General features: G+C 59.4%; 4 protein-coding genes across 5 annotated transcripts; 2 read left to right on the plus strand and 2 right to left on the minus strand.

Annotated features, from left to right (window-relative positions):
- Positions 1 to 741: 741 nt before the first annotated feature.
- SLC20A1 (solute carrier family 20 member 1) lies at positions 742 to 9,621 on the plus strand. Its single transcript, XM_074164115.1, has 11 exons — positions 742 to 834; positions 1,094 to 1,571; positions 1,662 to 1,802; positions 1,890 to 1,975; positions 3,456 to 3,552; positions 5,176 to 5,295; positions 6,944 to 7,192; positions 7,282 to 7,831; positions 7,933 to 8,118; positions 8,401 to 8,485; positions 8,906 to 9,621. The coding sequence occupies exons 2-11, from the start codon at positions 1,256 to 1,258 to the stop codon at positions 9,065 to 9,067; spliced, it is 1,992 nt and encodes a 663-aa protein (XP_074020216.1). The 5' UTR covers positions 742 to 834; positions 1,094 to 1,255; the 3' UTR covers positions 9,068 to 9,621.
- Positions 9,622 to 10,705: 1,084 nt separating this feature from the next.
- LOC141475656 (cytosolic purine 5'-nucleotidase-like) lies at positions 10,706 to 15,444 on the plus strand. Its single transcript, XM_074164104.1, has 18 exons — positions 10,706 to 10,788; positions 11,339 to 11,412; positions 11,512 to 11,629; positions 11,705 to 11,800; positions 11,895 to 11,986; positions 12,076 to 12,133; positions 12,262 to 12,355; positions 12,463 to 12,516; positions 12,611 to 12,694; positions 12,830 to 12,871; positions 12,945 to 13,055; positions 13,209 to 13,275; positions 13,352 to 13,522; positions 13,724 to 13,775; positions 13,862 to 13,922; positions 14,012 to 14,188; positions 14,339 to 14,440; positions 14,544 to 15,444. Exons 1-18 carry the CDS (start codon positions 10,706 to 10,708, stop codon positions 14,595 to 14,597), a joined length of 1,590 nt encoding a protein of 529 aa, XP_074020205.1. The 3' UTR covers positions 14,598 to 15,444.
- A 747-nt stretch (positions 15,445 to 16,191) lies between these two features.
- Positions 16,192 to 24,734, minus strand: CKAP2L (cytoskeleton associated protein 2 like). Its single transcript, XM_074164200.1, has 9 exons — positions 23,638 to 24,734; positions 22,657 to 22,723; positions 20,689 to 20,755; positions 19,201 to 20,336; positions 18,579 to 18,771; positions 17,736 to 17,891; positions 17,167 to 17,230; positions 16,690 to 16,837; positions 16,192 to 16,597 (listed from the first exon to the last, which is right to left on the minus strand). The coding sequence occupies exons 1-9, from the start codon at positions 23,663 to 23,665 to the stop codon at positions 16,354 to 16,356; spliced, it is 2,103 nt and encodes a 700-aa protein (XP_074020301.1). The 5' UTR covers positions 23,666 to 24,734; the 3' UTR covers positions 16,192 to 16,353.
- On the minus strand, positions 24,628 to 26,341 carry LOC141475718 (interleukin-1 receptor antagonist protein-like). Of its 2 annotated transcripts, XM_074164203.1 has the most exons (6): positions 26,194 to 26,341; positions 26,051 to 26,099; positions 25,777 to 25,966; positions 25,499 to 25,669; positions 25,244 to 25,389; positions 24,628 to 25,155 (listed from the first exon to the last, which is right to left on the minus strand). In XM_074164203.1, the coding sequence occupies exons 1-6, from the start codon at positions 26,232 to 26,234 to the stop codon at positions 24,943 to 24,945; spliced, it is 810 nt and encodes a 269-aa protein (XP_074020304.1). In that variant the 5' UTR covers positions 26,235 to 26,341; the 3' UTR covers positions 24,628 to 24,942. The 2 variants fall into 2 exon arrangements, with proteins under 2 accessions (XP_074020304.1, XP_074020303.1); XM_074164202.1 differs by having other exon boundaries at positions 24,943 to 25,155; positions 25,777 to 26,099; positions 26,194 to 26,234.
- Between the last annotated feature and the right edge of the window lie 1,383 nt (positions 26,342 to 27,724).

Consider the following 27,724-nt stretch of genomic DNA (forward strand, 5'->3'; position numbering starts at 1 on the left):
CCACTGCCCGGCCTGCTGGGCCGCAGTTCCTGCCGGGCAACGGTCACCCCGCGGCAGGGCCAGTCACCGGCCGCCCCAGGGCCCCCGTGTGACGCTGATTCAGAGCCCGGAGCTGCTCCACGGGGCGCCCCCAGTGGTCTGCGTCTCGGTGACCCCCCGACACCCGGTGCGGTGCCGGTGCTGGGCCTGGTGCGGGCTAGTCCGGAGCCAAGTCCAGGGCAACCTGGCCCCCGAGCTATGCCGGACCCGCATGGCCCCAAAGCACGAGCCCACACCCGCGCCGCGCCGAGCCGGAGCCCGGCCGGTCCCACACCCGCGCTGGGCTGCGCCGGACCGTGCCGGAGCCGAGCCCGCAGGGCCAGGCTGTGCTGGGGCTGCGACCGCGCCTGGGTTGGACCGGGCCGAGCCCACCCGAGCCCACCCGAGCCCCCTGGAACCGGGCCGGGCCGAGCCGAGCCGGGCAGAGCCCCCGGAACCGGCCCGACCCCCCCGGCCCGCCGCTGGGCGCGCACGTGGTGCCGGGGCGCGCTGCCCGCGCGGGGGCGCGGCGGCGGCGGCGGGAGGGGGTCGTGGCCTGGGCTGCGTGCGCGGCGCTGTCCAATGGCGGCGCGGCCTGGCCCCGCCCCGGCGGCGAGCGGGCCAATGGGGGCAGCGGGCGGTGGCGCGCGGCGGGCGGGGGGGCGGGGGCGGAGTCACGTGGGGCGGCGGGGGGCGGTTAAAGTGCGGCGGCGGCGGGCGGCGGGGGCGGTGCGGTGCGGAGCGGAGCGGAGCGGGGAGGGAGCGGGACCGGCACCGGCTCCGGCTCTTCCTGGCGAGCGCGGCCCGGGCCGGCCGGTGAGGAGCAGCCGCTGCCTCGGGCGGCAGTGGGGCGGGGGGGTGGCGCCAGCCACATGGCGGCGGGAAGGGGGTGGTGCGGCGCGCGCGGGAGGGGCCGTTACCGGTGCGCGGGAAGGGCCGTTATTCGGTACCCCCCCTTCCCCCCCCGCAATCCCTATCCCGCTGAGCCCTGTTATCCGGTACCCACTCCCCCCTCTATCCCGCTGAGCCCCGTTATCCGGTACCCGCCCCCCTCTGACTCCCATCTTTCCCGCAGGATGAAGAGCAGTCCAGGCCATGGCGCGGCACCCGGTCCCCAGACCCCGCGGCCGGTGGGGCCGTAGGACGGCAGAGCCCCCCCGCACCCTATAGCGGCCCTCCTGCTATCTGTCCCCCCTATTTAATTTTGTACCTAATTTATTAATACCTGGCCCACACCATGGACCCCACCCCTGCAGTGCCCCCTGCCCCCATGGCAGGCTTCCTCTGGATGCTGGTCCTGGGCTTCGTCATTGCCTTCGTCCTGGCCTTCTCTGTTGGCGCCAATGATGTGGCCAACTCCTTCGGCACAGCGGTGGGCTCAGGGGTGGTCACCCTGCGGCAGGCCTGCATCTTGGCCACCATCTTTGAGACAGTGGGCTCTGTCCTGCTGGGAGCCAAAGTCAGCGAGACCATCCGGAAGGGACTGATCGATGTGGAGATGTACAACTCCACACAGCAGCTGTTGATGGCGGGTTCGATCAGCGCCATGTTTGGTGAGGAACAGGAGGTCAAAATGGGAATGGGGGGGTGCCCCAAGGTGCCCTGGTGATGGCTTTCTTACCAGGCTTCTCCTCCTCTTCCAGGATCTGCTGTGTGGCAACTGGTGGCTTCATTCTTGAAGCTTCCCATCTCTGGTACCCACTGCATCGTCGGAGCCACCATCGGTTTCTCGCTGGTGGCCAGAGGGCAAAAAGGTGTCAAGTGGTCTGAGCTGCTAAAGATTGGTAAGTTCAGCGGGCACAAGCACCCAATGTGTCCCTGGGGCTTCCCCTTCCAGCAGCAGGAGGCTGATCCTGCCTCTTTTCTCCTAGTGTTGTCCTGGTTCATCTCACCCCTCCTTTCGGGCATCATGTCTGCTATCCTGTTCTTCCTTGTCCAGAGGTTCATCCTCTGTAAGGTAAGGGCCGTTCACCCCATTTTCTGACACCCTGGGGCTCTCGGGTGCTCTGTTGTCTACCCCTTGGACAGCTTGGTTGGCTTATGTGCACCAAAGCTTCTCCAGGCACATCCACCTTTGTGTTGGCTCTTGGTGAGCCCTCACCCAGCAGGAGCTGAAGGGATGGGAGAAATGGGACCTGCTCCCCAAAGCAGAGCCTGGGTGTGAGGAGGCTTCAGTTGGCCCCCTCCAAACCTTTTGGGCCAGGAGGGTCCTATCTGGCCTCAGAAAGAATAGGCTGCAGCTTCTGACTAGTGAAGTGATCCAGAAAAACCTCACAAGAAGCTCTGATCTTAAGTCCTGGTGTGAGGCTGGGCCTCCCCTTGTGTCCTGCCATGGAGGAAGGCAGTGACTAACAGCAATGGCTTTTTCAAAGTCAGGAGGGGCAGAATTGTCCCTGGCGCTGTGGAAACTGCACTCCCCTCCCCCAGGTCCACCGAAGGGTGCTCAGCCTGGCTTTGGGGACACACTCCCACTACTGGCAGCATCTGACAGCCCAGGAAGGGGCATCAGGCACCCAGAGGTGGCAGCTCCAGGCCTCACCTTCCTGAGATGATGGTGACCCTGGAGTGCAGGATGCTGCCAGCCCAGAGCAGAGGTACCCAGCCAGCTCTGCAGAGGGACCCTAGCATTTTCTTCTGCATATTTGAGGCTAACAAATTATTTTAGGACTTAGCTCTAACTATTTCTGGTTCAAGAGATGTTAAGATCTTATCGCTGCTGGTTTATAGCTGGCATCCCTTTAACACAATTCAGCATCACCGCTGTCACAGTAACCTTGCATAACTGGCCTTTCAAAGCTGGGCTGGCCCTGTCAGGCTTCATTCTGGCGTGGAACAGTCCAGTTGCTCTGTCCTGCCCTGCATTCGGTAACGCTCAGTGTGTTTGTACCAGTGCTAGACCCCAATTGCTGGGCAGCAGCAGAGATTAAGTGCTCCTGCTGCTTGGGGGAGGGCCTCTCTGTGCAGGTATGTGGTCAAATAAGCTGCTTTATGAGTAATAGACTTCTTTTATTTTGTCCAAGTCGGCTGGAAAGAGGTAAAAGCTTTGACAAATGGTTTTGTCTGAAAGTGCCTGGGGAGTTGAAAGAAAATATCCATGTGGCTGGAGGCTGGGGAGAGTTTGAGAGCTAGGCACCCCCAGCTGTGGGCACAATGAGATGCTCCAGCCCTGGGACACTTAGCTGGTCCCACCCTGGGGAGCCCCATGGCACCCCTGGTGTCCTGCTGCCTTCCTCCCTGGGCACAGACAGTGGCAGCCCCTGGGTTCTCTAAAAGCTGTTGGGAGCTCTGGCTCTTGGCAGAGGTCATGGGAGGCTGGTATCAGAGCTGCTGTCAGCAGCTTGGTGAGGGCACGAATCCCCTGGTGGGAAGAGGCTGCTCCTCAGCAGCTGCTCAACCCCCAGGGTCTGTGCTTCCTAGCACTGGTCCTTGTTTTGCAGGCAGATCCTGTCCCCAACGGCTTGCGAGCTTTGCCCGTCTTCTATGCCTGTACCGTGGGGATCAACCTCTTTTCCATCATGTATACCGGTGCACCCTGTAAGTATGCCACAGAATACTTGAACCTTAATTTTTAAATGCTTTACAAAACCTCCATTAAATGCACGATTTACCCCTTTTTTGCTTTACAGGGCTGAAATCTCCTAGAAGGCGGCTGGCCTGTGCCGGTTACAGAAGGCTGCAGGCTAGCATGCGCTGAGTTCTGGGCTAGATAGTTGCCCAGCCAAAGAGACCTGCTCAAACTAAACCCCTCCAGACCTTTCTCCTTAGACTCCACAGGACTGGCAGATAACATGACTTCCCCTTCCCTTCTCTTACCTGTACTAAAACTCAGCTGCTGCTGCAGAGACTCCTGGGGCTGCCAGTAGCGAGGCTAGGAGAGGGATGGAGGCTGTGCCTCCCCATTCACCTTGTCCCTAAGAATAAACTCCTTATCCCTGGCAAGAAGAGCTGGCACCTGCACTGAGAAGAGGCATTTAGGCTTTGAAAAGCCAAACTGAAATGCTTGTTTGGCTGTTGTGTAGGGGACCGGGGCGTGGGCAGGGCTAGGAGAGGGCTCGGCAGGGAGGGTGCCTCCATCCGCTGGGGTGACTCGGCCTGAGCTGTTTTCGGTCTGAGATGGGTTTCCTGTTGTGGAGGAGTTGCTGGAGGTGGTGAGGGCAGGCAGTGCTGGCTCCGCAGGGTTTTCTCTGTAAACAGTGGCTGGAAAAATGTTTGGAGAGATGTTGGTTTCCCCTTCCCTTGGCGTTCAGCCCCGGGGTGGGGGCGGGCAGGGTCGCTGTGGTGCTGCTGGGGGCATTGGGGCTGCAGAGCAGCAGTGGTGCTGCTCCGAGATCACCTTATCACTCGGCACCCTGAAGGTGGATTCATGTTTATTCAGAGTCCTCAGCTGCAGGAGGGCTGGGTGAGCTCTGTGTCTGGCAAGTACAGGGTTTGTAGCCTTCAGCAAGCCAGGTTTGGCATAAGCAAAGAGCTGAATGTGGGGAGGAAGTAGCCATGGCGTTGCTGGTGGTGCATTAGGAGTAGTAAGTTATTGCCTGCAGCAGAAAATGCAGGAGTTGAGGGGTCACAGGCACCTGATGCCCCAACTGGGGGCTGTAACAGGCTCTTCAATGCTACACCTCTGCTAAAAGTCACACCGCATGTGAGAATGCCTGTAACTGGGTCACAGAACACCTCAAATGCCTTGAAACGAGTTCCTAGGGACTTGGGGAGCAGGAGAACTCTCTCCCCTCAGCAGCTGGAGGGGTTAATGGAGGTGTGGGGCTCTCCCTTGGGAGCAGCCCAAGCCCTGCATGGGGGAAGAGGTGCTGTCGCTGCAGCAGATGGGCTGGGTGTCTTTTTTTTCTTTGACATTGCAGCAAGTGAGGAGCCTCCTGTCCCTGCTCAGAGCAGACACCAGTCCCTGATGGCGCTTGGCTGTGGGAGGGAGGGGAAGGTCCCTGCACATATGAAAGATTAGCTTTTGATGGGGGGAAATTCTGCATGGGATAAAGTTTTTGGTGCGGTCAGTGATGGCTTTCTGACAGCGTTTCTCCCTGGCAGGTGAATTAGCTCAGGGATGTTGCAGGTGATGGAGTCCCTGTGCTGGGAAGAGCAAAGTCGTATGTTGAGGAGGCTTTTGCCCAGAGGTTTTCAAAGATCCGTTGTTTTATTTCCTAGTGCTGGGCTTTGACAAACTTCCTCTGTGGGGTATCCTCCTAATTTCGGCGGGGAGTGCTGTTGTCTGTGCTCTCGTCGTCTGGTTCTTTGTATGTCCAAGAATGAAGAAGAAAATTGAACGTAAGTAATGCCTCTCTTTGCAATCCTTTGGGGAAGGGCACGCTCGGACTAACCAACTTCTTTTCCCAGTGGGAGATCTCATTAGCTGCAGGGCTGTTATTGGCAGGGATCCTCGGTGTCAGTTATCGCTTAAGCTGCTCTGCAAACCCTGAGTCACTGGGGCGCATCCCCTCGAGCTGGACCCTGCCTGCTCCCAACCCGCCGCAGCACTGGAACACTGCTCTGGGGACCCCAAAATCCCCCTTGAAGTAGCCATTGTGCTGCCCAGCGGCATCTGGCCCCTGACTTCTAGGCAGGGCAAGCACTCCTGGAACTGTGCAGGACAGCAGCCAAACAGCCCCATTTCTCTGAATAGAGAAGAAAAGGAGGCAGGAGACAACCTGCCTGTTAACCGGTGTAACCTTTAATCCTCTGCATACCTGCTGATCAATCTTTGGCCTGGCAGATGCAGATCACAAGTTTAAAGCTGTGTAAGCTGATGAAATCCTTTCCCTGTAGCAAAAAAAATAAAAAAAAAAAAATCTATTGGAAGGCATCCAAAAGAGCAGTCCTGAGCTCTGCCTCCTGAAAAGTACAGGCAGCTCTCCTGGAGCCGTGTGTGGTCTTGCATATAAATGTGGTTTGCCGTCTGGGGCACTTAAGGAACTGGAGATGAGGGATAACCAGTGTCCTTGTCAGACTGGTGTAACTGGGGTGTGACTAACAGCTTTATGGCTGTCTTTGACATTCTTCCGGCTATTCGAGCCTTGGCTTCACTCCTGCCTGCAAGACAGCCTCTGCTGCCTGCCGGGGAGCATCGCTGGGAGGAGGCGGTGGTGCAGGGGGAGACAAGCTCTGCAGGGGCTGGATGCCAGGGTGTTAGATCCTGGTCCGATTGTTGGTCTGAGAGGGGCCCTCACACGGAGTAAGGGGCTGGAGGCCACAGCAAACTGGCTGGGAAATGGTCATGTTTGTGATGAGGAGTTTTTTGTTGTTGTCTGAAGGAGCTGACCTCATGTTTTCACCTGGAGAAAACATGCTTTTCCCGGTAGAGGGGGAGTAACAGCCTCTGCTTCCAGGGCTTGGTGCTGCTGGCTTTGGCAATTCCAGTGGGACAGGAAACCAGGCTGCCCTCGGGAGGTGGAGACCAGCTCCTGTTTGGGTTTGTCACCCACCAGTGGGAGCTGGAGAGGAGCCCAGGCGGCCAGTCCTGCCAGCAGGCTGAAGCCGATGGGCTGGCAGAGGAGCTGGGCTCTTCTGGGCACCTTCACATCAGCTTCAGGAGTCGCAACCATCCCAGAAGCAGGTCCAGAGCATACCACGGCCTCTGGGAATGGGGAAGAGACAAACATGGCTGGAGGAGGAACCTCTGCCATTGGAAGAACAGGCATAAAAGCCCCATAATGGTGCTCACCACACCCTGTGTGGGTGGGTGGGGTGCCTAAAAATAGGAGATGAGTTGGCTTGTGATGGTTTGGCTGTCATGCCCAGGACAAGGTGTGACTGCCCAGCAGTTTCCAAAGTTCAGTATGAGGGGGAAGCTGTAAATTTTATTTAGCTGCCATCTAAATTAAATGCCATCCATTAAATCTGAGTGGTGAGGGGTGTGGGTTTGCTCCTGTTGTTGGGTGTGATGGTGGGATTTGATGGTACCTGTGTCCCTTCCCAGGAGAAATCAAATCCAGTCCTTCTGAAAGCCCCTTGATGGAGAAGACCATCACCCCAAAGGAGGACCATGAGGAGACCAAGGTGCCCTTGGGTGATGCCAAGAGCCCTGTTGCTGATGTGGTGTCAGCTGTGACCCACCGGGCAGCGGTGGAGGAGAGGACGGTCTCCTTCAACATGGGGGACCTGGAGGAGGCCCCAGAGCAGGGGAAACTCCCCAGCCTTGACCTGAAGGAAACCAGCATCGATGGTGGTGAGTGGTGGGGGTGGTGTGGGGGTGCCGGGGTGGTCTCCTGCCACCCCAGGTACCCCAAATGTTAAACACCCACTGTCTCTTGGCAGGAGCTGTGCGGCTGCCCAATGGCAACCTTGTTCAGTTCAACCAGGCTGTGGGCCACCAGCTGAGCTCCAGCGGGCAGTACCAGTACCACACCGTGCACAAGGACTCCGGCCTCTACAAGGAGCTGCTGCATAAACTGCACCTGGCCAAGATGGGGGACTGCATGGGGGACTCAGGGGACAAGCCTCTGCGACGCAACAACAGCTACACCTCCTACACCATGGCCATCTGTGGCATGCCCCTGGACTCCCTCCGTGCCAAGGAGGGCGAGGAGGTGGAGAAGCTGACCTGGCCTGTGGTGGACACCAAAAAGAGGGTCCGCATGGACAGCTACACCAGCTACTGCAACGCGGTGGCCGATGCCCAACCGGCTGCTGATGTGGACCTGAACACAGCTCGGGTGGAGATGGGCGTCAGTGACCGCAAGGGCAGCAGTAGCTCCCTGGAAGAATGGCATGACCAGGACAAACCTGAGGTGTCCCTCCTCTTCCAGTTCCTGCAGATCCTCACAGCCTGCTTTGGCTCCTTTGCTCATGGTGGCAACGATGTCAGGTCAGTTGAGCCAGCAGGAGTGGTGAGGTTGCTCACTGGAGCTGGTGCCCGCCTTGCCCACAGCCTCTGGCCCTCTAGACGAGCTCTCCTTTCTCTTCCAGCAATGCTATAGGGCCCCTGGTCGCGCTCTACCTGGTCTATCAGACGGGTGATGTGGCTACCAAGGTGGCAACTCCCATCTGGCTGCTGCTCTATGGAGGTGTGGGGATTTGCATTGGCTTGTGGGTCTGGGGAAGGAGAGTCATCCAGACAATGGGGAAGGACCTGACGCCCATCACCCCATCAAGGTAAGGTCTGCGTTGGGGCAGGGGGAGGCTTCTGGCAGTCCTAGAGCCCCTCTCTGTGCTGTCTTCTGGGGTTTCATTGCTCAGGTGGTGGTGCTGGGGGGTGTGTGGCCCCCATAACACCTCCCTTCATCCCTTGGGGGGCCAGCCTGGGGCTACTGGGGTTTTGGAGAGCTGAGTGAGGAGCTGACCCTGCCTGGGGTGAGCAGTCCCAGCTCCAGCTTGGGCTAAGCCAGCCTGGTGAGCCAGGTCCTGCGGGGGCTCATGTGCCTTCTGTCTCTGCAGCGGCTTCAGCATCGAGCTGGCATCTGCCCTGACAGTGGTGATCGCCTCCAATGTTGGCCTCCCCATCAGCACAACCCACTGCAAGGTAGGTGGGGGTGGCAGGAGGGGATGGTGCTAGTGCGGGGTGAGTTTGGCTTCCCCTGAATCCTGGTGCTGAGAAGTTTGAGCTGTGCGGGAGGTCTCAAAAATGGGCTGCTGGCTGGCCATCAGCTCCCAGCTCTGCCATTTGCATCTCAATGGGGTGGCACTGGCTGCCCATGGCTGGGTGAGGGGGCACTTGAGGAGGTGACAAGAGAACAAAACCGCTTTGATAGGCTCTGCCAAGCAGCCATGGGAACCAGGCTCTTCACTGCTCTGGGATGGTAGCTCCTTGCCCTGCACTCTGCTGGGTCCCCAAGGGCTTGAGCAAGACCCTGGGCACCACTGGGAGGGGCTGTGGAGTGGTGGACACAGGGGGGGGGGTACCCCATTCCCCTGCCATGCTGAGCACCACTTCCTCATGCAGGTGGGCTCGGTGGTCTCAGTGGGCTGGCTGCGCTCCAGGAAGGCAGTGGACTGGTGCCTCTTCCGCAACATCTTCATGGCCTGGTTCGTCACTGTCCCTATCTCGGGTCTCATCAGCGCTGCCATCATGGCTGTCTTCAAGTATGCGGTCCTGAAGGTGTGAGGGCACTGGGGCTGCTCCTGCTACCCTGCTGCCATCTTCCCTCTAGGAGCTGGGGAGGCTTATCCCGGCATGGGATGGGGGCTACCATTATCTCTGGGGCTTCCTCAGTTCTGCATAGTGTTGTCACTGAAGTATATATATATGTTTTTGTTTTTTTTTTTAATATAAATGTCTTGGCGCTAAGTTTCTAGAGGGGGGTGCAGTGCTGAGGCTGTGCCTGCCCCGGGTGAGCCTCCTGTGCTGCCCTGTAGCTTTAGATTAGCAGTTATGGGAGGCCACTTTTCTTATTTTTAACGACTTAATTCAGATCCCCTGGCAGTGATTGCTCCTTCAGTAAAGACCAGGGCTTGTCCTCACCCCTCCTGGGAGGGCTCAGGGGCCAGGGGGGTTATCCCCCACTGCGGGCTGTGCTGCGTTCAGCTTTGCCTCCATCGCTGTAGTGCTGCGGACACCAGGCACTGCCCACCCATCCTGCTGTGGGGTGCCTGGGGGTACACCCTAACCCCCCCTCACTGCTGCTACCTCGGATTCAATAAAGATTTCCTTCGTATGTCAGTGCTGCTGGTGGTCCTGGGCCCTGGGGGTGGGTGCTGTCCTCTGTCACATGCTGCCCTGTGGCTTCTCTCCTGCCCCTCCTTGGACCCACGCCCTGGGGCTGGGGTGGCTGATAAGAGCCCCACATGTCCTCTGCTGTCATGGGGCCAGCTGCACCCCAGCCCTGCGGGGGGCTTATCAGGGCCCCACAGCTGGGGGGCAGGTCCTCACCCTGTTACCAGCCCTGGAGCAGGAGCCGCTCCTCTCCCCTCCGTGTACCCGGTGATGTCCTGGGGGTCAAGGGCAGGCCTGGGGACCCACGTCAGTGGGTCAGCACTGGGGTGTTGCAAGAGCTGCCAGCGAGTGCCAGGACTGGCCCTGGGCCGCGGTGGGGGCAGGCTGGACACCCAGGGACCCCTGGGGGTGCTGAGCCAGGATGGGGACGAGGGCTGGGGATGCGGGACCAAGAATAGAGGTGGGGGATGTGCATGGGAGCTGCGTGGGGATGTCACCAACTGGGATGGGAAGGTGACAAGTCCCACGGGGATGGGGACGTTTCCCACCGGCACTGCTCTGCTCTGTGTCCTATGGGACGTGGGTGCCCCCTCCTCTCCTTGTCCCTGTCCCTCCGGCGGTGCGAGGTGCCGGGGCGGGGCGCTGAGCCGCCCAGATCCCCCCCCCATCCCCCGGGGCGGCCTCGGGGCGGTGGCGGGGCCGGTCCTTGACCCCGGTTAATGATTCGCCGCCGGGCGCTGCCAGCGGGGCGCTGGGCAAACACCGGCCCGGGGGCTCGGGGCCCGGCGGGGCGCCGCCAGGGCCGTGGGAGGGTGCTTCCCTCAGAGGGGCGGGCTGGGCACGGCGGGGGGGGCACGGGGGGCATCGCCGGGGGGGAGGAGGGGGCGCGGTCCCGGGAGCCTCTTTTGTGGGGAGCACGGGGCGGGGGGGGATCACCGCCTCGTTTTGAGGGTCGTCACCCCGGGTCCCGTCCCGGCTGTTGTTGCCGGGAGGGGGGGCCGGGCCGGTGCCCGGGGGGGGCCGGGTCGGGGCGGTCCCGCGGGACCCCCTTAAAGCGGCGGCTGGAGGCGGCGGCCGGAGACGGCGGCGATGGGCAGCGAGGGTGAGCGGGGCCCGGCGGCGGCCCCGGGCCCGGGCGACTCGCGGGCGCTGCGGAGGGACTGCCAGCACCGGTGGGGCTGGGGGGGGACACGGCGGGGACACGGGGTGGGGGATGGAGGGCAGCAGTGGAGGGGGATCGGGAGGGTCCGATCGGGGGCAGCGGGACCTGGAGCTGCGGGGAAAGGGATTGGGGAGGGACTGGGGGGGTTACTTCTGGGGGGACGGGACCTGGGGGAAGGACCCCAGGGATGCAGGTATGGGGGAGGACTCGGGAGGGCAGGAGGGGGCAGTGGCCCTGAGGGGACACCCCCCCCTTTTCCCTCCCCTCCCCATGGGGACACACCGGAGGGTGCAGGCCAAAACAGGGGGCTCACCGTTCCTCTCCACACGGCTCCATTTACAGCTCAAAAGCCCATTTTTCTGCTCCAATAACTCGCTGTGGGGCCCCTGAGCCAGGGTGGGCGTGCAGCGCACCTCCCTCTTTCTCCCCCCCCCAGCCCCCTGGCCAAGGACAGGGGACGTGGGAACTGATCTCCATCCCCTCCTCCGTGCCCCCCCTCCCATCCCTAGACACCACTCCCATGCCATAACCTCCCCCACTTCCCCCCGTTGCCCCCTCAGGATCTTCGTCAACCGGAGCCTGGCACTGGAGAAGATCAAGTGCTTCGGCTTTGACATGGACTACACCTTGGCCAGTGCGTTTTTTTGGGGGGGGGGGAAGAAGGGGGGTGTCTGAGGTGGGATGGGGGGTGGTGGGACCCCTCCCCAGCCCCTGCCCATGCTGCCCCCCACAGTGTACAAGTCCCCTGACTACGAGGAGCTGGCCTTCACTCTGCTGCTGGAGCACCTCGTCTCCATTGGGTACCCCCATGAGATCCTCGCCTACAAGTATGACCCCACCTTCCCCACCCGGTGAGTTTTGGGGAGGGGGGAGCAGAAGTTGGGCTGTTGGTGCACCCCCACCGGCTGATGGGGTGTGTGGTGCAGGGGCCTGGTGTTCGATGCCCTGTATGGGAACCTGCTAAAGGTGGACTCCCACGGGAACCTGCTGGTCTGCGCCCATGGCTTCCGCTTCCTCAAGGGGTGAGTCTGGGACCCCCTGTCCCGGGGCTGGGGGGGGCGGGACATGATGGGGGGGACCCTTGGCATGGGTTGCAGCTCTGTGCTCCCTCCCCAGGGCTGAAATCCTCCACTATTACCCCAACAAGTTCATCCAGCGGGATGACATGAAGCGCTTCCACATCCTCAACACCCTCTTCAACCTCACCGGTGAGTGAGATCTGACCCCCACCCCCATCGAGGGGTGCTTGCCCTCTCCCCCTCCCCCGTGCCCCCTCTCACAGCCCCCTCCCTGGCAGAGGCCCACCTCTATGCCTGTCTCGTGGACTTCTTCACCAACTGCTCCAGATACGTCAAGTAAGGAAGCTGGTAGATGGGGCTTGGGCCTGGTGGATCTGGCATGGGGGGGGGAAATGATGGTGGGGTAGGGGTGGGGGGGTTGTCTTCACCCCCTCAAACCCACCCCCTTTTCCTGACCATTGCAGCTGCGACACTGGCTACAAGCACGGGAACCTCTTCATGTCCTTCCGCAGCATGTTCCAGGACGTGCGCGAGGCCATGGACCACGTCCACCTCTCGGTGGGTGGGTGGGGGGATGGGGGGGACAGGAGGGGGATGCTGAGGGTGCTGGGGATGCCCCCCTGCTCCCAGGAGGTTTTGGCCAGACCCATCTGTCCCCTCTGCAGGGCTGCCTGAAGGAGAAGACACTGGAGAACCTGGAGAAATATGTGGTGAAGGACGTGAGTGTCTGCGAGCCATACGCCCCCACCCCTCTATCCCGGTCCCCTCTGCCAGGTCCTCATGGCCCCCACCTGCTGACTTACCCCTCACCAGCCCCGGGTGCCGCTGCTGCTGAGCCGCATGAAGGAGGTGGGGAAGGTCTTTCTGGCCACCAACAGCGACTACAACTACACCGACGTGAGTAGGGGGTGTCTCTGTCTGTCCCCACCCCGGTTCAGCCTGCCCCGGGGAGGCCCTGGGCAGGGGGTAAAGCACAAGCAGGGGAATCTGTCCTCCTGGGGACAGTGGTGGAGATGCCAGGTGTCCTTGCAGGCCATCATGTCCTACCTGTTTGACTTCAGTGACGGGGACAAGGTGAGTCTGTTCCCTGGGTTGGGGGTACATGGTGCCATCAGCAGCCCCTTCCTGACACCCCACACACACCCAGCAGGCTGAGACCCCACAGCGTCCCTGGCGATCCTATTTTGACCTCATCGTGGTGGACACCCGCAAACCACTCTTCTTCGCCGAGGGCACTGTCCTGCGCCAAGTGAACACGGTGGGGACCCCTCCGTGCCGGTGGTGGTGGGCACCATCTGGGCATGATGGGGGCTCCCATGGGGACAGCTGGGGGGATTTGCTGTTGGATGGGCACTGGGGGGGCACAGGTAAGGGTATCCCCCCATCATCCCGGCGTCCTCTCACCCCGCAGGACACAGGGAAGCTGCGCATTGGGACGTACACGGGCCCGCTCCAGCACTGCGCAGTCTACTCTGGCGGTGAGTGCCCGGCTGGGCTCTGTGGGCAGTGCGGGGGACGTGCCTGCGCTGTCACCCTGATGTCCCACTGCCACAGGCTCCTCGGACGTGGTGTGTGACCTGCTGGGTGTGAAGGGCAAAGACATCCTCTACATGGGGGACCACATCTTCGGGGACATCCTCAAGTCCAAGAAGCGGCAGGGCTGGCGCACCTTCCTGGTGGTGCCCGAGCTGGCCCGTGAGCTGCAGGTCTGGACAGAGAAGAGTGGTGAGCAGCACCCGGCCAGGGACACAGGCCCTGCTCAGCCTGGGACACGTCTGAGCCCCGCTGGTGGAAGTGGCCAGAGCCTCCTGCCCCACCTCAATGGCAAAGCTGGCCCCGGTGGGACGTGCCCCAACCCCCCCGTGTCAGTCGTGGCAGGCAGTGGGGGATGTTGCCCGCACTGATCCATTCCCGTTGCCCTTACAGAGCTGTTTGAGGAGCTGCGGAGCCTGGACCTCTTCCTGGCGGAGCTGTACCAGTGAGTGGGCACAGGGCAGGTGGGGGGGGTGCAGGCACCTGTGGTGGGGCCCTCCAGTTGAGCCCCCAGTCTCTCTCCCACTCCAGGCACTTGGACAGTGGCAGCAGCGAGCGCCCAGACATCAGCTCCATCAAGCATCGGATCCAGGTGATGCCCAGGGCACCATTCTGGCACCCCCACCCCCAATCCCTCCCCAAGGGGAGCTGGGTGCCCTGACCATCCTACTGCACCCACAGAAAGTCACGCACGAGATGGACATGTGCTACGGGAAGATGGGGAGCCTTTTCCGCTGTGGCTCACGCCAGACTCTCTTCGCCAACCAGCTGATGCGCTACGCCGACCTCTATGCTGCCTCCTTCATCAACTTCCTCTACTACCCCTTCAGCTACCTCTTCCGGGCGCCCCCTGTCCTGGTATGCAGCCCCTGCCCCGTTCACCCACCGGGCCTCAGTTTCCCTCCTTGCCTAAAGAGGGGTTACAGGGCTGATGGGGGCATTCACTGGGCACCCAGCCCCTCAGCTGGCTGGTCCTGGCCCCTCTCTGCACGCCTTCTCCTGCTGCAGATGGCACACGAGTCGACAGTGGAGCACAACCGCCTGGATGCAGGGGAGGTGAGCACAGCCCTGGCACCCTGGCTGGCCCAGCATGGCCCCCCTGGCCAACAGGTGGGTGGCAGGGGATGGGGGGGGCAGGGTGTGGGAGTCCCAGCACTGGCCCCCTGATGCCAGTGGGGTCCTGTGCCCACTGAGTTCCCCACCTCTGTCTCAGGTCACTGGGGTCCCCCCGGACTCTAGTGGGGAGGAGGATGACGGAGAAGCCTGAGCCCACCATGGCACCGACAGCTGCTGAGCTGGCAGGTGCCAAAACGCATGGGGGCATTCAGTGGCCCCGGACCACTGCCAGCTGGCAGACCAAAGCCACCCATGGTCAGCCACCGCCTCCAGTGGCCACAGGATGGCTGGTGGCCCTGGCTCATGCCCCATGTGACACCTCTCCTCGAGCAGTGGTGCCCCTTCTGCCGCCTGCAGCAGGAGCCAGGTCCCTGAGCCCACGGGCTGCCCAGTGCCCCCCAACTTTCACTCATGCTCTCCCTGGCATCAGCTGTGTCTCCCAGCCAACTCGATGCCAGTCTGGGGTCACCTAATGCTGGGGTGAGCCGGCCGCAGCTGAGGACATGGCTGGACCACCTTTGCACCAGCTGGTGGTCCCAGCAGCTCCGGCTCTTCCAGCTTTGGTGCCTGGCCCCAGGGGCCACTGTGTCGCTGGACTCCAGGGCAACACGGGTGGCTGTGGCTCAGGTGAGGAGGGCTCTGGAGGCGACTGCTGCTCCCTGGGAACCTCTTTTCCCTGCTATCACCCTCTTCTGTTTTCTACCCTTTTCTATTTATAAAAGATACTCAAACTCCTGGCACTGGAGAGACATAAAATTGGCTATTTTAAAGGAAAACTGCTTTGCCCTTGAGCCTGGGGACAAAGGGCAATTCCCAAATCCTTGGGCAGCAGCTGGGATGACTGCAAGCCCCTAGGCAGAGAGTGGCCACCCTGAGACACGCCCCCCCATCTGCCAGCACTGTCCTGCACCCCAGAGGAAGGGGCCTGGCCTGCTGGGACTTCCAGATCCTGCTCTGACTTCTTCCAGCACCAGGGTTCTCAATAAAGATGCTGAGCCAATGCTGGTGGTGGCTGTGTCAGGAGGAGGCAAAAGGGTGGGATGAGGACAGGACTGCCACTTGCTGAGGACAGCAGGGTGACAACGAGGCTCCCCTCCACCCTTCATGGCAGCCACAGTGCTTCACTCCTCACAGCAGGGAAACTGTGCAGGCTCCCAGCACCTGTCCCGTCACCAGCAGCCAGTGCTGCTGCTTCTCTGGGGTGCGAACCGCCCTTGAGGGAGGGGGGCTGCTTACAGAGCCCAGTGCCCAGAGCACACTCCCAAGGCTCAGCTGTCCCTGCTGTCCCATCCCAGACCCCCATCCCTGCCCAGGGTCTGGGAGCCTAGACGGCTGCATCCCGAGGACAACTGCATCCCTTGCCTGTGCTGCCTTCAGCCTCCCTGGGGCCCATGCAGCAGCCACTGGGTCCCACAGGTACCCCAGTGCCTTTAGCTCTCATGAGTGGGGCACAGCTGGTGCTGACCCCTGACTCAAGACATCAGGTCTGCACATGGCTCTCAGCCGGGACCCTCCAGGTGCTGCCCAAGCAAGGCACAATGCAGCTCTGAAGGAAATCCCTCAAGACATCGCTTCCAAAACACTGGAAGTTGCCCAGAGCGCTGCAGAGTCTGACTGACGTCATCTTATGGCAGGAAAAATCAGGACGTGCGTCACAGCAGAGGAGCCAAGGGCAGCCCCAGGGGACACAGCCCTTGTCTCCAACCCTGGACCTTGCACACTACTCACTAAGCCACACTGCATCTCTACTGCAAGTTTTTATATATTTATAAACAGTGCTTACATATTTAAAACAGGCTTATTATGTGCCACCCCTACATATTTACATCTGAAAGGCAACAAGAGTCAGTGGAGTGCATGCAAGGCAGCCTGTGGGAGCGAGCAGCCTGCACCTTGCCAGGAATCCCTCAGCAGCACTCTGGGGGATATGAACTCAAACCCTCCAGCTCCGTCACCTCTGGCAAAGCCTTGTTTTTCCGGAAGAAGAACTGAGTCTCCTCCTCAGCATCCAGGATTTCGCTAAGGGACGACACCACGGGGTCATGGTCCTTCAGCATCTCTGGGTAGCGGCTTCCAACCTGCTCTATCCGCAGCGAGCGCCGCACCGGCGTCAGGAATTTCAGCTCCTGGCCTTCCAGCAACTCCTTTCCTCTGCGGAGAGGACAAGAGTCTTTAGGTGAACCCTGCAGAGGAGTGGTGACAGAGAGGGCGCTTGCTGCCAGGAGCAGGCAGCTCAGCCTTACCTGGATGCAGATGTAACTTGTAACTTGATGGAGACAGGCAGGCTGGCCAGGGACCTCCCCGTCAGGCAGGGAGTTGCTGCCACGTCCTGCCTATCGCTCAGGCAAGGCGTTGTAGGCTCCCGAGGAATGGGCTGCTCAGCCTTTTCCCCTGACAGGAGAGGAAAAGGGCAGCGTGGTTGCAGGGAGCAGCAGCTTGGGAGGGATTACAACACCGCAGCGCTCCAGACAGGGGTGAGGGCACCTTGCTGCAGAGGTGTGATGGGCTAGGACAGCTTCCAGCCCTGGCAGAGGAATCTTGCCCCAGTTTTGAGACCAGGATTGCAGACTTTCACAACACTTGGCCTCCATCAAAGTCAAAAGGGACACAAGGTGCTGGGACAGACCGCAAACCAGGCTGCTTCCCTGCCTGCAGCAGCAGGAAACCCCAGCCTGCCTGTGCTCCAGCCTGCCAGCGAGCCCCCCCCCCCAACATGTTACCTTCTGATGTTTGATCTGCAGCCTTCAAGATATCAAGGACAACTTCTCTGAGTTCCTGGAGTGGCTGCAGGAAAAGCAGAATGCAGGTCAAGGCAGACTTGACTTGGGAACGGAGACCAGAGTAACAACTGACAAAGAAAAACGTTTTTTGTTACATTGCAACACCCCACGCTGGAGCCAGAGGGAAAAGGCTGCAGTTTCCTTTCTCCCAGCGCAATCTGTCAACACACAGGCGCGGCCGGGCAGGCACCCACCCTACGCAGTGTTTACCCTGCTAAATCCCACCAGATGCTGCAGTTACACTGCCCAGAATGGCACAGAGATGTCGTCACACTGCTTCCAGCCACAGCTCCACACGGTGCAGGGTGTGTGTCCTCCCCCTGGCCCCATTCGTGCCCGCGCGGCACTGCACGGGACAAAATGAGACTGGCAGCTCTAAAAGGCTTTTTCACCAGTGACTAGTGTTGCTAACCTCATCCCAAAAATCCGACCCCTGGATCTCAAGGAAACCCACTGGTGCAGAGGCAGGGAACACCGGGAGCTACCGAAGAGATGCACATCTCACTCACCACAGCACCAGCGCAGACTGCTGCTTTGTACAACCCCGTCACATCAAAAGGGCCACTCCGGGCAAGGAGTTTCGCTTTGCAGATCCAGAACTTGGCAAACTTCTCTGCCTGGGGCACTTGAGACAGCACTGCAGAGATGTCTTCTGCTCGGACACCCTACAAGAAGGGCAAGGTCCCAGAGAAAGGTGTCAATGGCAAGGGCCAGAGGTGTGCACTGGGGGAGCTGTCAGTGTGTAACTGCTCTCCCAGCGCTCTCTAGGAGAAGGAGCACATAAAGAGTTTGGTTTTGCAAGTTCTTTTACATGACCATGGACAGATAATAGCTTTCTTGCCTCTATTTTCCCCTTGGTAAAATGAGTCTAGCATTTCAGAGGGATGGCAAGGGATAGACTCTTCAGTGCTGGCACTAATGGAGCCACTAAACCCTGGGGCAGGACCAGTGGCCAAGTATTCCCAGAGGCAAGACTTCACAGCAGCTGTGAGGTCCACCAGGGACGTACTCCAGGCCAGCTCAATAAGCCTGGGCTGCTGCCGCAGAAATTGCAGCTGCAGGCTGCACCGCCAGGTACCAGGACACTGGCAATGACACATGCAAGCCCTGTGACCGAGTGTTGCTTCATTTTCCCCGTTAGCTTATCTCGCTGCATGCCTTTGGCCTATCCGTAACTCCACAAGGACTTTTACTTTTCCTACATGTGATGCTACCCCTCTGGCAACTGCAGCCAAGCCAGCAGGAATGCTTGCTCCAAACCTCACTGTGCTGCTGGGCGAACATGGTGCTCATCTCCTGGGGTGCTCCAGGAGAAGAGGAGCCTGTAAAAGCTGCTCCTTTCCTACTCCCACCTCCTCAGCGAGCTCCAGGCACTCAGTCAGTATGTTGTTGATCTTTTCCAGGCAGAGCTGCTCTGGTTTCTCTTGCTTCTCTTTCTCCTTGACATTTCTGCAGGACAGCTTCACTGCCTTTTTCTGAAGCAGCATCATAGGCGGTCGCTTGTATATCTTGCCTTTGGATGCCAACCACTCCTCCAGCTGTTTCCTGTTAAAGGACCAAGAGATCACTGTTACCACCCCAGCAGACCAGCAGCACTTGCCAGGCTACTGTTCTCCCTTGGAATCTCCCTCTAGTCAACTTCAGCTTCTCAGGAAGAACTAGTATATCTATCCTAAACAGGCATCCAAGCTTCAGGCTGGGAAGGAAAACCCTTTCAAATTTAATTGTGCTTTGAGATAAAACAGGACAGTGGCCACACACTCTCCTCCTACTTGGTGAATCAGTGGCAGAGTAAGCCAGGGTACCACCAAATCTCATCTCCACCCTCCTCTTTTCTGGGGCACGGAGCTCCAAGCAGGCATTCACTGATAAGGGGACTCTGGACCCCGTTTACAGCAGGTTGGTGCCGGTTCACCCAGTTAAACACTTTAAACTCTGCTGTCCCCTGGAGGCGAGGTCAAAGCTGCAACTTACTTACGGTCCGCAGCCGATGGGGTCTTGGGAACACGCCTAGCCTGGATTCCACTTGCTGTTGGCAGCTTCGGTTTAAACCTCTCTCTCCTACTGCTAAAGTCACTCTCAGTTGCTTGAGTTTTGGAGCCATGTATGCTGTGAGGCTGGTTTAGGGGGACTGTCACTCGGGATGCCACTGCGTGTCCAGGAGGCACCACCCTCATGCCCTTTCTCCCTGCCTCCCCTGTAGCCGTGGGCCTTTGCCATGGCATGGTGCCAGCTGGTTTCAGGTTGGATTTCAGGTTTGCGGTGCCCTGGGGCCTGCTGGAGGTCAGAGGCTTTGTGGGAGATCTTTTCAGTTGGGGGGGTCTACCGAGGTGCTTCAGACCTCCTGCTGGAAGTATGTCGGGTGGCTTTCCTACGGGTTCCCTTGCTGTATTAGTTTTTTCCTGGTTTGCCCCTGTTTTTTTATGTAGCAAATTAGTAGAAGCAGTAAGTAACCAAGGGGGCTGTGACAGCTGAGTTTTGACACTTGGTTTTTGAGATGCGGTTTTTGAGATGACCCCTGGCAGGGTTTTCCTGAATTTATCTTGAATTGGCTTTTCCTTAGCCTGGTGGCTATTAAATCTGTTCTTTGGGCCCATGATGGTTCTTGACGTCGTGGCTGGGCTTTGCCTGTGAGCCAAGTCTTTCTTGTTCCCAAGATTGTTTCCATCAGACTGAAAAACTCTGCTCCGCACAGGGTGTACAGATGCTTGTGCTCGGCCATTTTCCTTGTTGCAGACCAGCCTGTCCCGCAGCCTCTCATTTTGGGAGCAAGGTACTTCAATAGAAGGGGGGTCACCTCCAGCCTGAGGTGCTGCCATGGTGACAGTCTCCTGTGCAGGCTTCTTGTTCCTTTCTGGCTTTAGGTGACCAGAGTTTGAAGCCGGTAGCCCCTCTCTGGGCTGCGTGTGGTGGCTCATGCTTGGCACAAACCCCACGGGAGGCTTTGTGCTCTTCCTCGGCAGTTCTGGATGCACCACTGCTGCTCTCTGTGATGTATTTGAAGACTTCTGCCGAGCAGTGTGGCCAACATGTGTCGATTTGGCACCAAGCTTGCCATCCCTCTGAGGGCCCTTCACCACATTTCTGCGAATGTCCTTCTTCCTATCAACCTGGAGAGGCAAAGGGAACCTCAGCCCTGAGGAGAGCTCAGCTTGGTCAAACCCTGACAGCTCCTGCCCCAGCCCCACTAGCCCAGGGGATGTCCACAGGAAGGCAAAGGTGACAAAGCAGTTGTCAACAGAACACCACCACAACACCGGCCAGCACATTGGCAGAGGATGAGTCTCCTACACTAAGTTCCTCTGAAAAATAATTATTTATAATAACTTATTGCCAGCTATTTAGCAATGTGTTGACTGCACCCCATTGGGGGTCAGGAACTCACTAACCTGATTTGGGAACGCTGTTCTGCCCAGGCTCACTTCAAGCATGAAATACAAAACTCAAAAGATTTCTACTTACATGCTCTAGTTTAGAGACTGGTTCTAAGGGTGGGTTCATGTGATTCGTCCGGTCCTTTAAAAAGGGTCTGTAGGAAGTTAAACGAGATATCAGGTTATTTAACAGCTGTGTCAGAAAAGGTTAAATATCTAAAACACTGCTGGTTGTCTCAGTCACAGGAGCTTACGAGAAGCTTTTGGAAATCAAAAAGCTGTCAAGGAAGTACTGTGTAATGTTAATTCCTTTTCTTCTATGTGGCAACAGAAAAGCAACATAAAACACTGACATCCAAGGTTGTCACAAAACTTATGGCTTCCAAAAGAAACCAATATGGTTCCTGCAGGCAGGGGGGGCTGGCAGGTAGCAGGTTTGGAGGCTGCTGCCCCCAGTTCCATCCCGACTTCGCCGTGTGCTGTAGGCAGCCGAGGTGCCTCTGAGTCAGCTGCTGCCGTGCTGCGGGTCACAGCGGTGTGTTGGAGCTCATCAGCAGGGTTTACTCTACCAGGATGAGCTACAGCCCTGCGACCGCTGGTTCATGAGCTCCGCAGCTGCCCAGGCACTGGCTGAGAAGCGGGGAGGTGGGACAGCAGCCCTGGCTGCAGCTTTCCCCATCCTGTCCTCCTCCTCCTCCCTGAATCAGAGCCCTCTGACAGCAGCCAGCTGCAGTGTTCTCCCACCTCTCCGCTCCACACCCAGCAGCTCAGCCTTAGGGAAGATTAATGCCTGTGCAGATATTATTCTGTAATGAAAGAGCCTGGAGAGTTAGGGTATTGTCCTCTTTTCTAAACTAGTGGTGTACTATGCCATAAAGATAGATCATGAATCTTCTCTCCTCATTTCTATTGTATTAGTGGTGTTTTCCAGAGTCTGGCACCAGGGACCGGTTTGTTCATTCTAGTCTCCGATCCTGCTTCCCTTTAACTTCTCCCCACAGAGCAGTTTTATGGCTTCCTTTGCACCACAATGTCATGAGAAATACTCAGTGCAACGGGGAGTCTTTCAAGTGTTCAGGTTTCCCGAGCGCATTAGCAGTTTCATTTAAAAGCTTTGCAGAAAGGTGCCTCGCTACCCACAGCCTGCAAACGGCTGCTGTTCTCACAGCAGCAAATTTGCCTGCACAGAGGAACCGAGCAAGGCAGCAAAGGGGCCCCAGAGCCAGGTAACTCATTTAACAGGTGGTTGTATCTATTTCCTTTTAAATGCACTGAAAATGCCCCTGCCTAACATTAACCTATCCCAGAAGGTCACTGAAAGCTGCCATTAAAAAGCAGTGGTAAGGCTTGAACCATCCTTTCTTCAAGACCCAGTTAGGTAGCTGAGATGTTGGCAAAAGGGCCTGTTCCGCAAGACCGAAGAGCTGAGATGAGAAAGTTTCACAGAATCAGAAAATACCCAGAAGAGACAATATCAACCAGCAGGAAATGTCAACACTCAGAGCATCCCTTTGCTCCCGCTGCCAGTAACTCTGGAGCACTGCCAGGAGATTCTCCCTAGGCTCCTGAATCGCTGCGCAGGGAAGGCAGACCCTGGCAAGCCAGGATCTCCGAGAATCACTGAGTGATTTGGGTCAGAAGGGACCTTTACAGATCATCTACCTCCAGTCCAACATCCTCCTCACTTAGAATCATAGAATTGTCTAGGTTGGAAGGGACCTTTAAGATCATCTAGTCCAACCATCAACCTAACTCCGATTAAAAAAACAAAACAAAACAAAACCATACAAAGGAACCCCCCACATTACCAAGCTATGTCTCTAAGCACTATGTCAACCCGTCTTTTGAAAATCTCCAGGGATGGTGCCTCAACCTCTTCCCTGGACAGCCCATTCCAATGCTTAATAACCCTTTCAGTGTAAAAATTGTTCCTAACATCCAATCTGAACCTCCCCTGGCACAGCTTGAGGCCATTTCCTCTTGTCCTATCACCTGTGACTTGGGAGAAGAGACCAATCCCCGCCTCTCTACAACCTCCTTTCAGGAGTGCACTTACTTTGCACTTGGGCATTTCAGCTTTTCTTTGGCTGCCTGATGCTCCTGGAGCCGTCTTCTCTGCTCTTCTGCAAAAAGATAGTAGGGAAAAATGCAGTGCCCGCACCACAACCTCAGTATTCGGAGCACCGATAAGAATGGATTTCTTTTACATTCACTGCACTGCCGTACAGGTCCCCCACGCTCCCCACCCAAGCCTGGTGATGGTGCTCCCAGAAATTCCCAGAGCGTTCCCATGCATGTGATATTGCCTGTCAGCACATAAAGAGCAGAGCTCTCCAACACTCACGGCATGATGCTGCTGGAAGCCCCAGTTATGTGGGGCTTAGTCAATTTGCAGAAGGCAAGGGGAGATGCTGCCCTTGACCCTGCTTCAGCCCCGTGTCCCATGAGCCCGTACCCAGCCGCAGGGGAGCCCTTGGCTAATGCAGGAAGGTGGGAAAAGCGAGGAGCATCTCAACAGGGGGCCAGGGGATATCTCTGACACCCCCAGTTTGGCTGAGGGCTGTGGTGCTGGGGCATCTCCTGGAAGGGATGGCCTGGCCTGGCCGGAGTCTGACATTGCCCTGTCCCCAAAGCTGTCCCACCCTCATAAACAGCCCGCGTGCCCAAGGCCCTGAGGGCACCTCGGTGCCCCCTCCCGCCACGGCCTCCCCTTGGCGCTGGACCCCGAGGCTTCTGCAGAGCCCCGAGAGCGGCGTGGCACCCCCGGGTGCCCCTGCACCCCCACAGGGGCCCTCCCTAACCCCGCCAGTGCTCCCGTTTGGTGGGTATCCTCCGCGCACCCCTCGCCGTCCCTTCCCCTCCGCTCCGCCCCCAGGACAGGCGCAGCCCCCCCCGGGTCCCCCCAGCACCCCCATTCCACCACTGGCCACTGCCAGCCCGTCCCCAGTGGGCTGTCCCCCCTACACCCAGAAGGGCGCCCGTGTCCCTGCCCCACAGGACCCTCAGATCGCCCACAGCGCCCCCCCGGCCTGCTCACCCTGCGCGGCCGCCCCTGCCCGCTCCATGGCGGCCACTCGCCTCAGCGGAGCCCCCGGCCGACCGACCCGCCCGCCGCAGCCAACCGCCGCGCCGCGCTCATTGGCCTCCGCCCTTCTTCAAACCGACCAATGGAAAGCGCGAAAGCGCCGGCTCCGACCTGGGCTAGCGGGCGAGGAGATCTCTGATTGGCTAGAGGAGGGCAGGGGGGCGGGGACAACACGTCCTCTCCGGCAGCGCTACTCCCTGGGGGGGGGGGCAGGGGGGACAGAGCGACAGCAGCTGCCCCGGCAATTAGACCATTTCCATCAATTAGCGTGCGGCAGGGCGGCGTGGCACGGCATGGCACAGTATGCCGTGCAATGCCACACAATGCCTTGCTATGTCACGTCGTGCCAGACCATGTCCTGCCACGCCATGCCTTACAGACCCCGGCCACACCATGTCGTGACATGTCATGGCAGGACATACCAGGCCATGTCATGGCACAGCACACCACGCCGCAGCGTGCTATGTGATGCTATGCCCCGGCAGGCCATGCTACACCAGGCCACATCATATGATGCCAGGCCACGCCACACTATGCCAGACCAGGCCGTGCCAGACCACGCTATGCCATGTGACAGCATGCCGTGCCGTGCCGTATCATGACATACCAGGCCATATCGTGCCGTACCACACCACACCATGCCATGCTGCCCCATGCAAGGCCATGTCACGCCATGCCACGCCACACAGCATGATGTCACGCCACGCTAAAGCCCACCACAACACGCCCCAGGGGGCTGCGGGTGACCCCCACCCATGGGATGTCTACCCCACAGATGGGGATGGGGTGGCCCCTTGGGTGTGGGCTGGTCCCAGGGCTGGAGGGTCACACCCCGCCCCCAGGAACCCAGGCCTGGAGACCCCCCAAAAGCAGCTGAAACACCAGGATTTTCCACCCTTGCAATGTTTAACCCTGTGAGAGCAATGAGCTGAGCGATGCCATCCGGAGGAACCTTTTATTTCCACCTCCATTACCAACAAATACCCCCATTCCCGATAACAAAATCACAATATTTCCATTTAAAGGCATATAAGTTAAAAGCAAGGAGGGGACACAATAAATATAAAAACTCTGGGCAGACACCATAAATAAGTATAAATCGGGGTGACTCGGGCCCACAGGGCCCAGAGCTGCTATTTCACCTGAAATAGATGGAGGGACATGGGTCCCGGTTGGGGGCAGGGTTGTACTCAGTACATACGGCCTGAAAACCAGCAACTGCCAGTTGGGTTGGGTTGGTTTGGGCACGGGGGCTCCTCAGTGCCCGCTCAGCTCATAGGTGGCAATGTTGACCTGGTCAGGGCGGTTGGTGATGCCAACGGGCTGGCGGGGCTGCAGGGAGGTGCAGATGAACCAGCCGGGGAAGGCGGCTGACTCGAAGCGGGTGGTTCCCTCGGCCGGGCTGTCCAGGCGGTAGAAGATGAAGCGGGTCAGCTCCACGCTCTCAATGTCCCTCCTGACGTCAGCTTCCTACAACCAAGAGGATAAACAAGGGGTTCAGAGTGGGATGGAGCCCTCAGCCCCATGGTGGATGAAGCTAGCAGGACCCACAACTCACCTCCAGCTGCAGCACAGGCTCAGCGCCGCTCATCACACATGACATGTAGAGTTGGTAGCCCTTGATGCCCAACGCCACTGGCACCCGCCCAGTCCCCAGGCCACCCTTCGATGACCGGGGACGGTACAGAGCAATGTTGAGCTTCACTGCAGAGAGAAGGGATGGGTTAACGGGTGGTCCCAGGGCTGTGGGGTGGCTCCTGGGTGGTCCCAGGGTTGGGAACGGGGGCATTGGGTTGGGACTGTGCCCCCTCACCTTTCTGCCCGGCAGAGGGTCCCTGCAAGTGCAGGGCCACCAGCTGGGTGGGTGACTCCAGCACAAAGCACTTCTGGTCAATGTCAAGGATGTCGAAGGACTGGGAGCGGGTGTAGCGGTAGACGGGTGCCCCAGCGGAGCTGCTGCTGACCCGCTGGAAGGAGATGGGCTCTGTGGGGAGAGAATGGTCAGGGGGATGCCGATGCACCTGGGTCCAAGAGCATCCCCTAAGAGCATCCCCTGGTTGGGATGCCACCCCCAACACCACCACCCCATACCGAAAATTTCATCCAGGAAGCCCCCAAGGTCACTGTCGGCAAAGTCCTTGTGCGCCGGCCGCTTCAGGAGCTTGGTCACAGCCACCACGAGGACGGCGGCCTGGCGAAAGGTCTTGGCAGGGTGTCCCTTGGTCACTGTCACCTGGATGCCCACCCCAGGCAATGTCACCTCCGAGTCTAGGCGAGGTTTCTGGGGAGGGAAGGGGACACGGGGTGAGAGCCTGGCTTCCCCATCATGGCGCTCCCAGGGCCATTCCCACTGCTCCAGCATTACCTTCTGCAGGCAGAGGCAGTCGGGGCCATAAAATGTCTCCTCGTTCAGGCTGGAAGGAAAGGTGAGATGGTGAAGCCAGGGCCACCATGGCACAAGAGCAGCATCGCGTCCCCAGTGTTCCTGCCCAGCACAGCCACACTTACCTGCCGCATTCCAGTGTGTCCAAGTCAGGGACAAATGCCATCTCTGCTGCTGACTGCGAAGACCCGGGCAGAGACTTGCTGGAACCTGCTGAGTGCTGTGGTGTGTGGCTGCCCGCTCCTGCCTGTCCTGCTGTCAGCGTCGCTTGAGTGCTCTGGGAGCCCAGCCTCGGCGCAGCCAGTTTTCAAGAGCTACTGGAAGGAAACGCCGTCAGAGCGGGATTTCCACCTTTCGCAATGCCCGGATTTGCCCAGTTCCTCCGGTGAAACTGGGAGGGCTGGGGGGCTGGCTGCCCCTGAGCAGTGATGGGGGGCTGAGCGAGGGGCCATGTGTGGGGCAGAGCAGGGGCAACACTCTGGGATCAGTGTGTGGTGCAGAGCAGAGGTGATGCTTTGGGGTCAATGTGTGTGGCAGGGCAGGGGAGGATGCGGTGGAGAGCATGTGTGAGGCAGAGCAGGGGCAATGCTTTGGGGTCGGTGTGTGGGGTAGAGCAGGGGTGATGTTCCAGGGCCAGTGTGTGGGGCAGAGCAGGGGTGATGCTTTGGGGTCAATGTGTGGGGCCAGTGCTCATGTGTCAGCCCTGGGTGGCTGTGCTGACCCAGCAGGGCCTGCCCCAGCCCCATCCCACCAGGGCTGTGATGACGCCCACCCTCGTCAGTGCTGGGGACTGCGGCTGCCCCGGAAGGGGCTGGTGGCGCAAGTGCTGCCACTCTGCCATTTCCCCACAGCTTGATCCTGCGCTGCCTGTGGCCCCTTCCGTCACCCCTCCTGTCCTCCCCATCCCAATACCCCCTCACTCCCTCGTGCCCACCTGTACCTCCCAGGGGACATGGCCTTTGGGGACACGGCCCTTGGGGACACGGCCCTTGGGAGACACTCCTTGCTACCCCCGGCAGTGGCTGCACACCCTGCATCCATCGGGGGGCCAGCGGTTGCGCCACGCCGGCTGGGCTGGGGATGTGCGTGGCCAGGCTTGCGTTGGCTGCGGGAAGTCCGGGTGTTTTCCTGGCACCCGTTTCACTTCCTGAAACGCCGTCTGGCTCCAGCCACCGCTGTGACTCAGCCCCAGGAAATGGCCAGCACCCCAAAACTCCCTGGGGGGGTCCTGCGCCCCAGGCTGCCTCTGCCTGTCCCCCATGCAGGGGCAAGGCCCGCTGGCTGTCATCCATCCATGCTGGGATGTCCCCAAAGGCCTGAGGTCCCCTAGGCCATGGGGTCCGTCATGCCAGGGGGTCTTCCACACCATGGTGAGGGTCCCCAGGCCACGGTGGAGGTCCCCAGGGCACAACAGGTGTCCCCAGGCAACTGTGGGGTACCCAGGCCATAGCAGGGTCCCCAGGCTGTGGGGGAAGTCCCCAGGCCATGGCAGAGGTCCTCAGGGCACAGCGGGTATCCTCAGGCAACAGCGTGGTACCCAGGCCGCAGCAGGGTACCCAGGCTGTGGTGAGGGTCCCCAAGCAATGGTAGAGGTCCCCAGGCCGTTGGGTGTCCCCAGACCATGCCGAGGGTCCCAGGCCACGGAGGGTACCCATG

The sequence above is a fragment of the Numenius arquata genome, chromosome 26 (assembly GCF_964106895.1).
Source record: "Numenius arquata chromosome 26, bNumArq3.hap1.1, whole genome shotgun sequence".
In the NCBI taxonomy this organism is placed as follows: Eukaryota; Metazoa; Chordata; class Aves; order Charadriiformes; family Scolopacidae; genus Numenius; species Numenius arquata.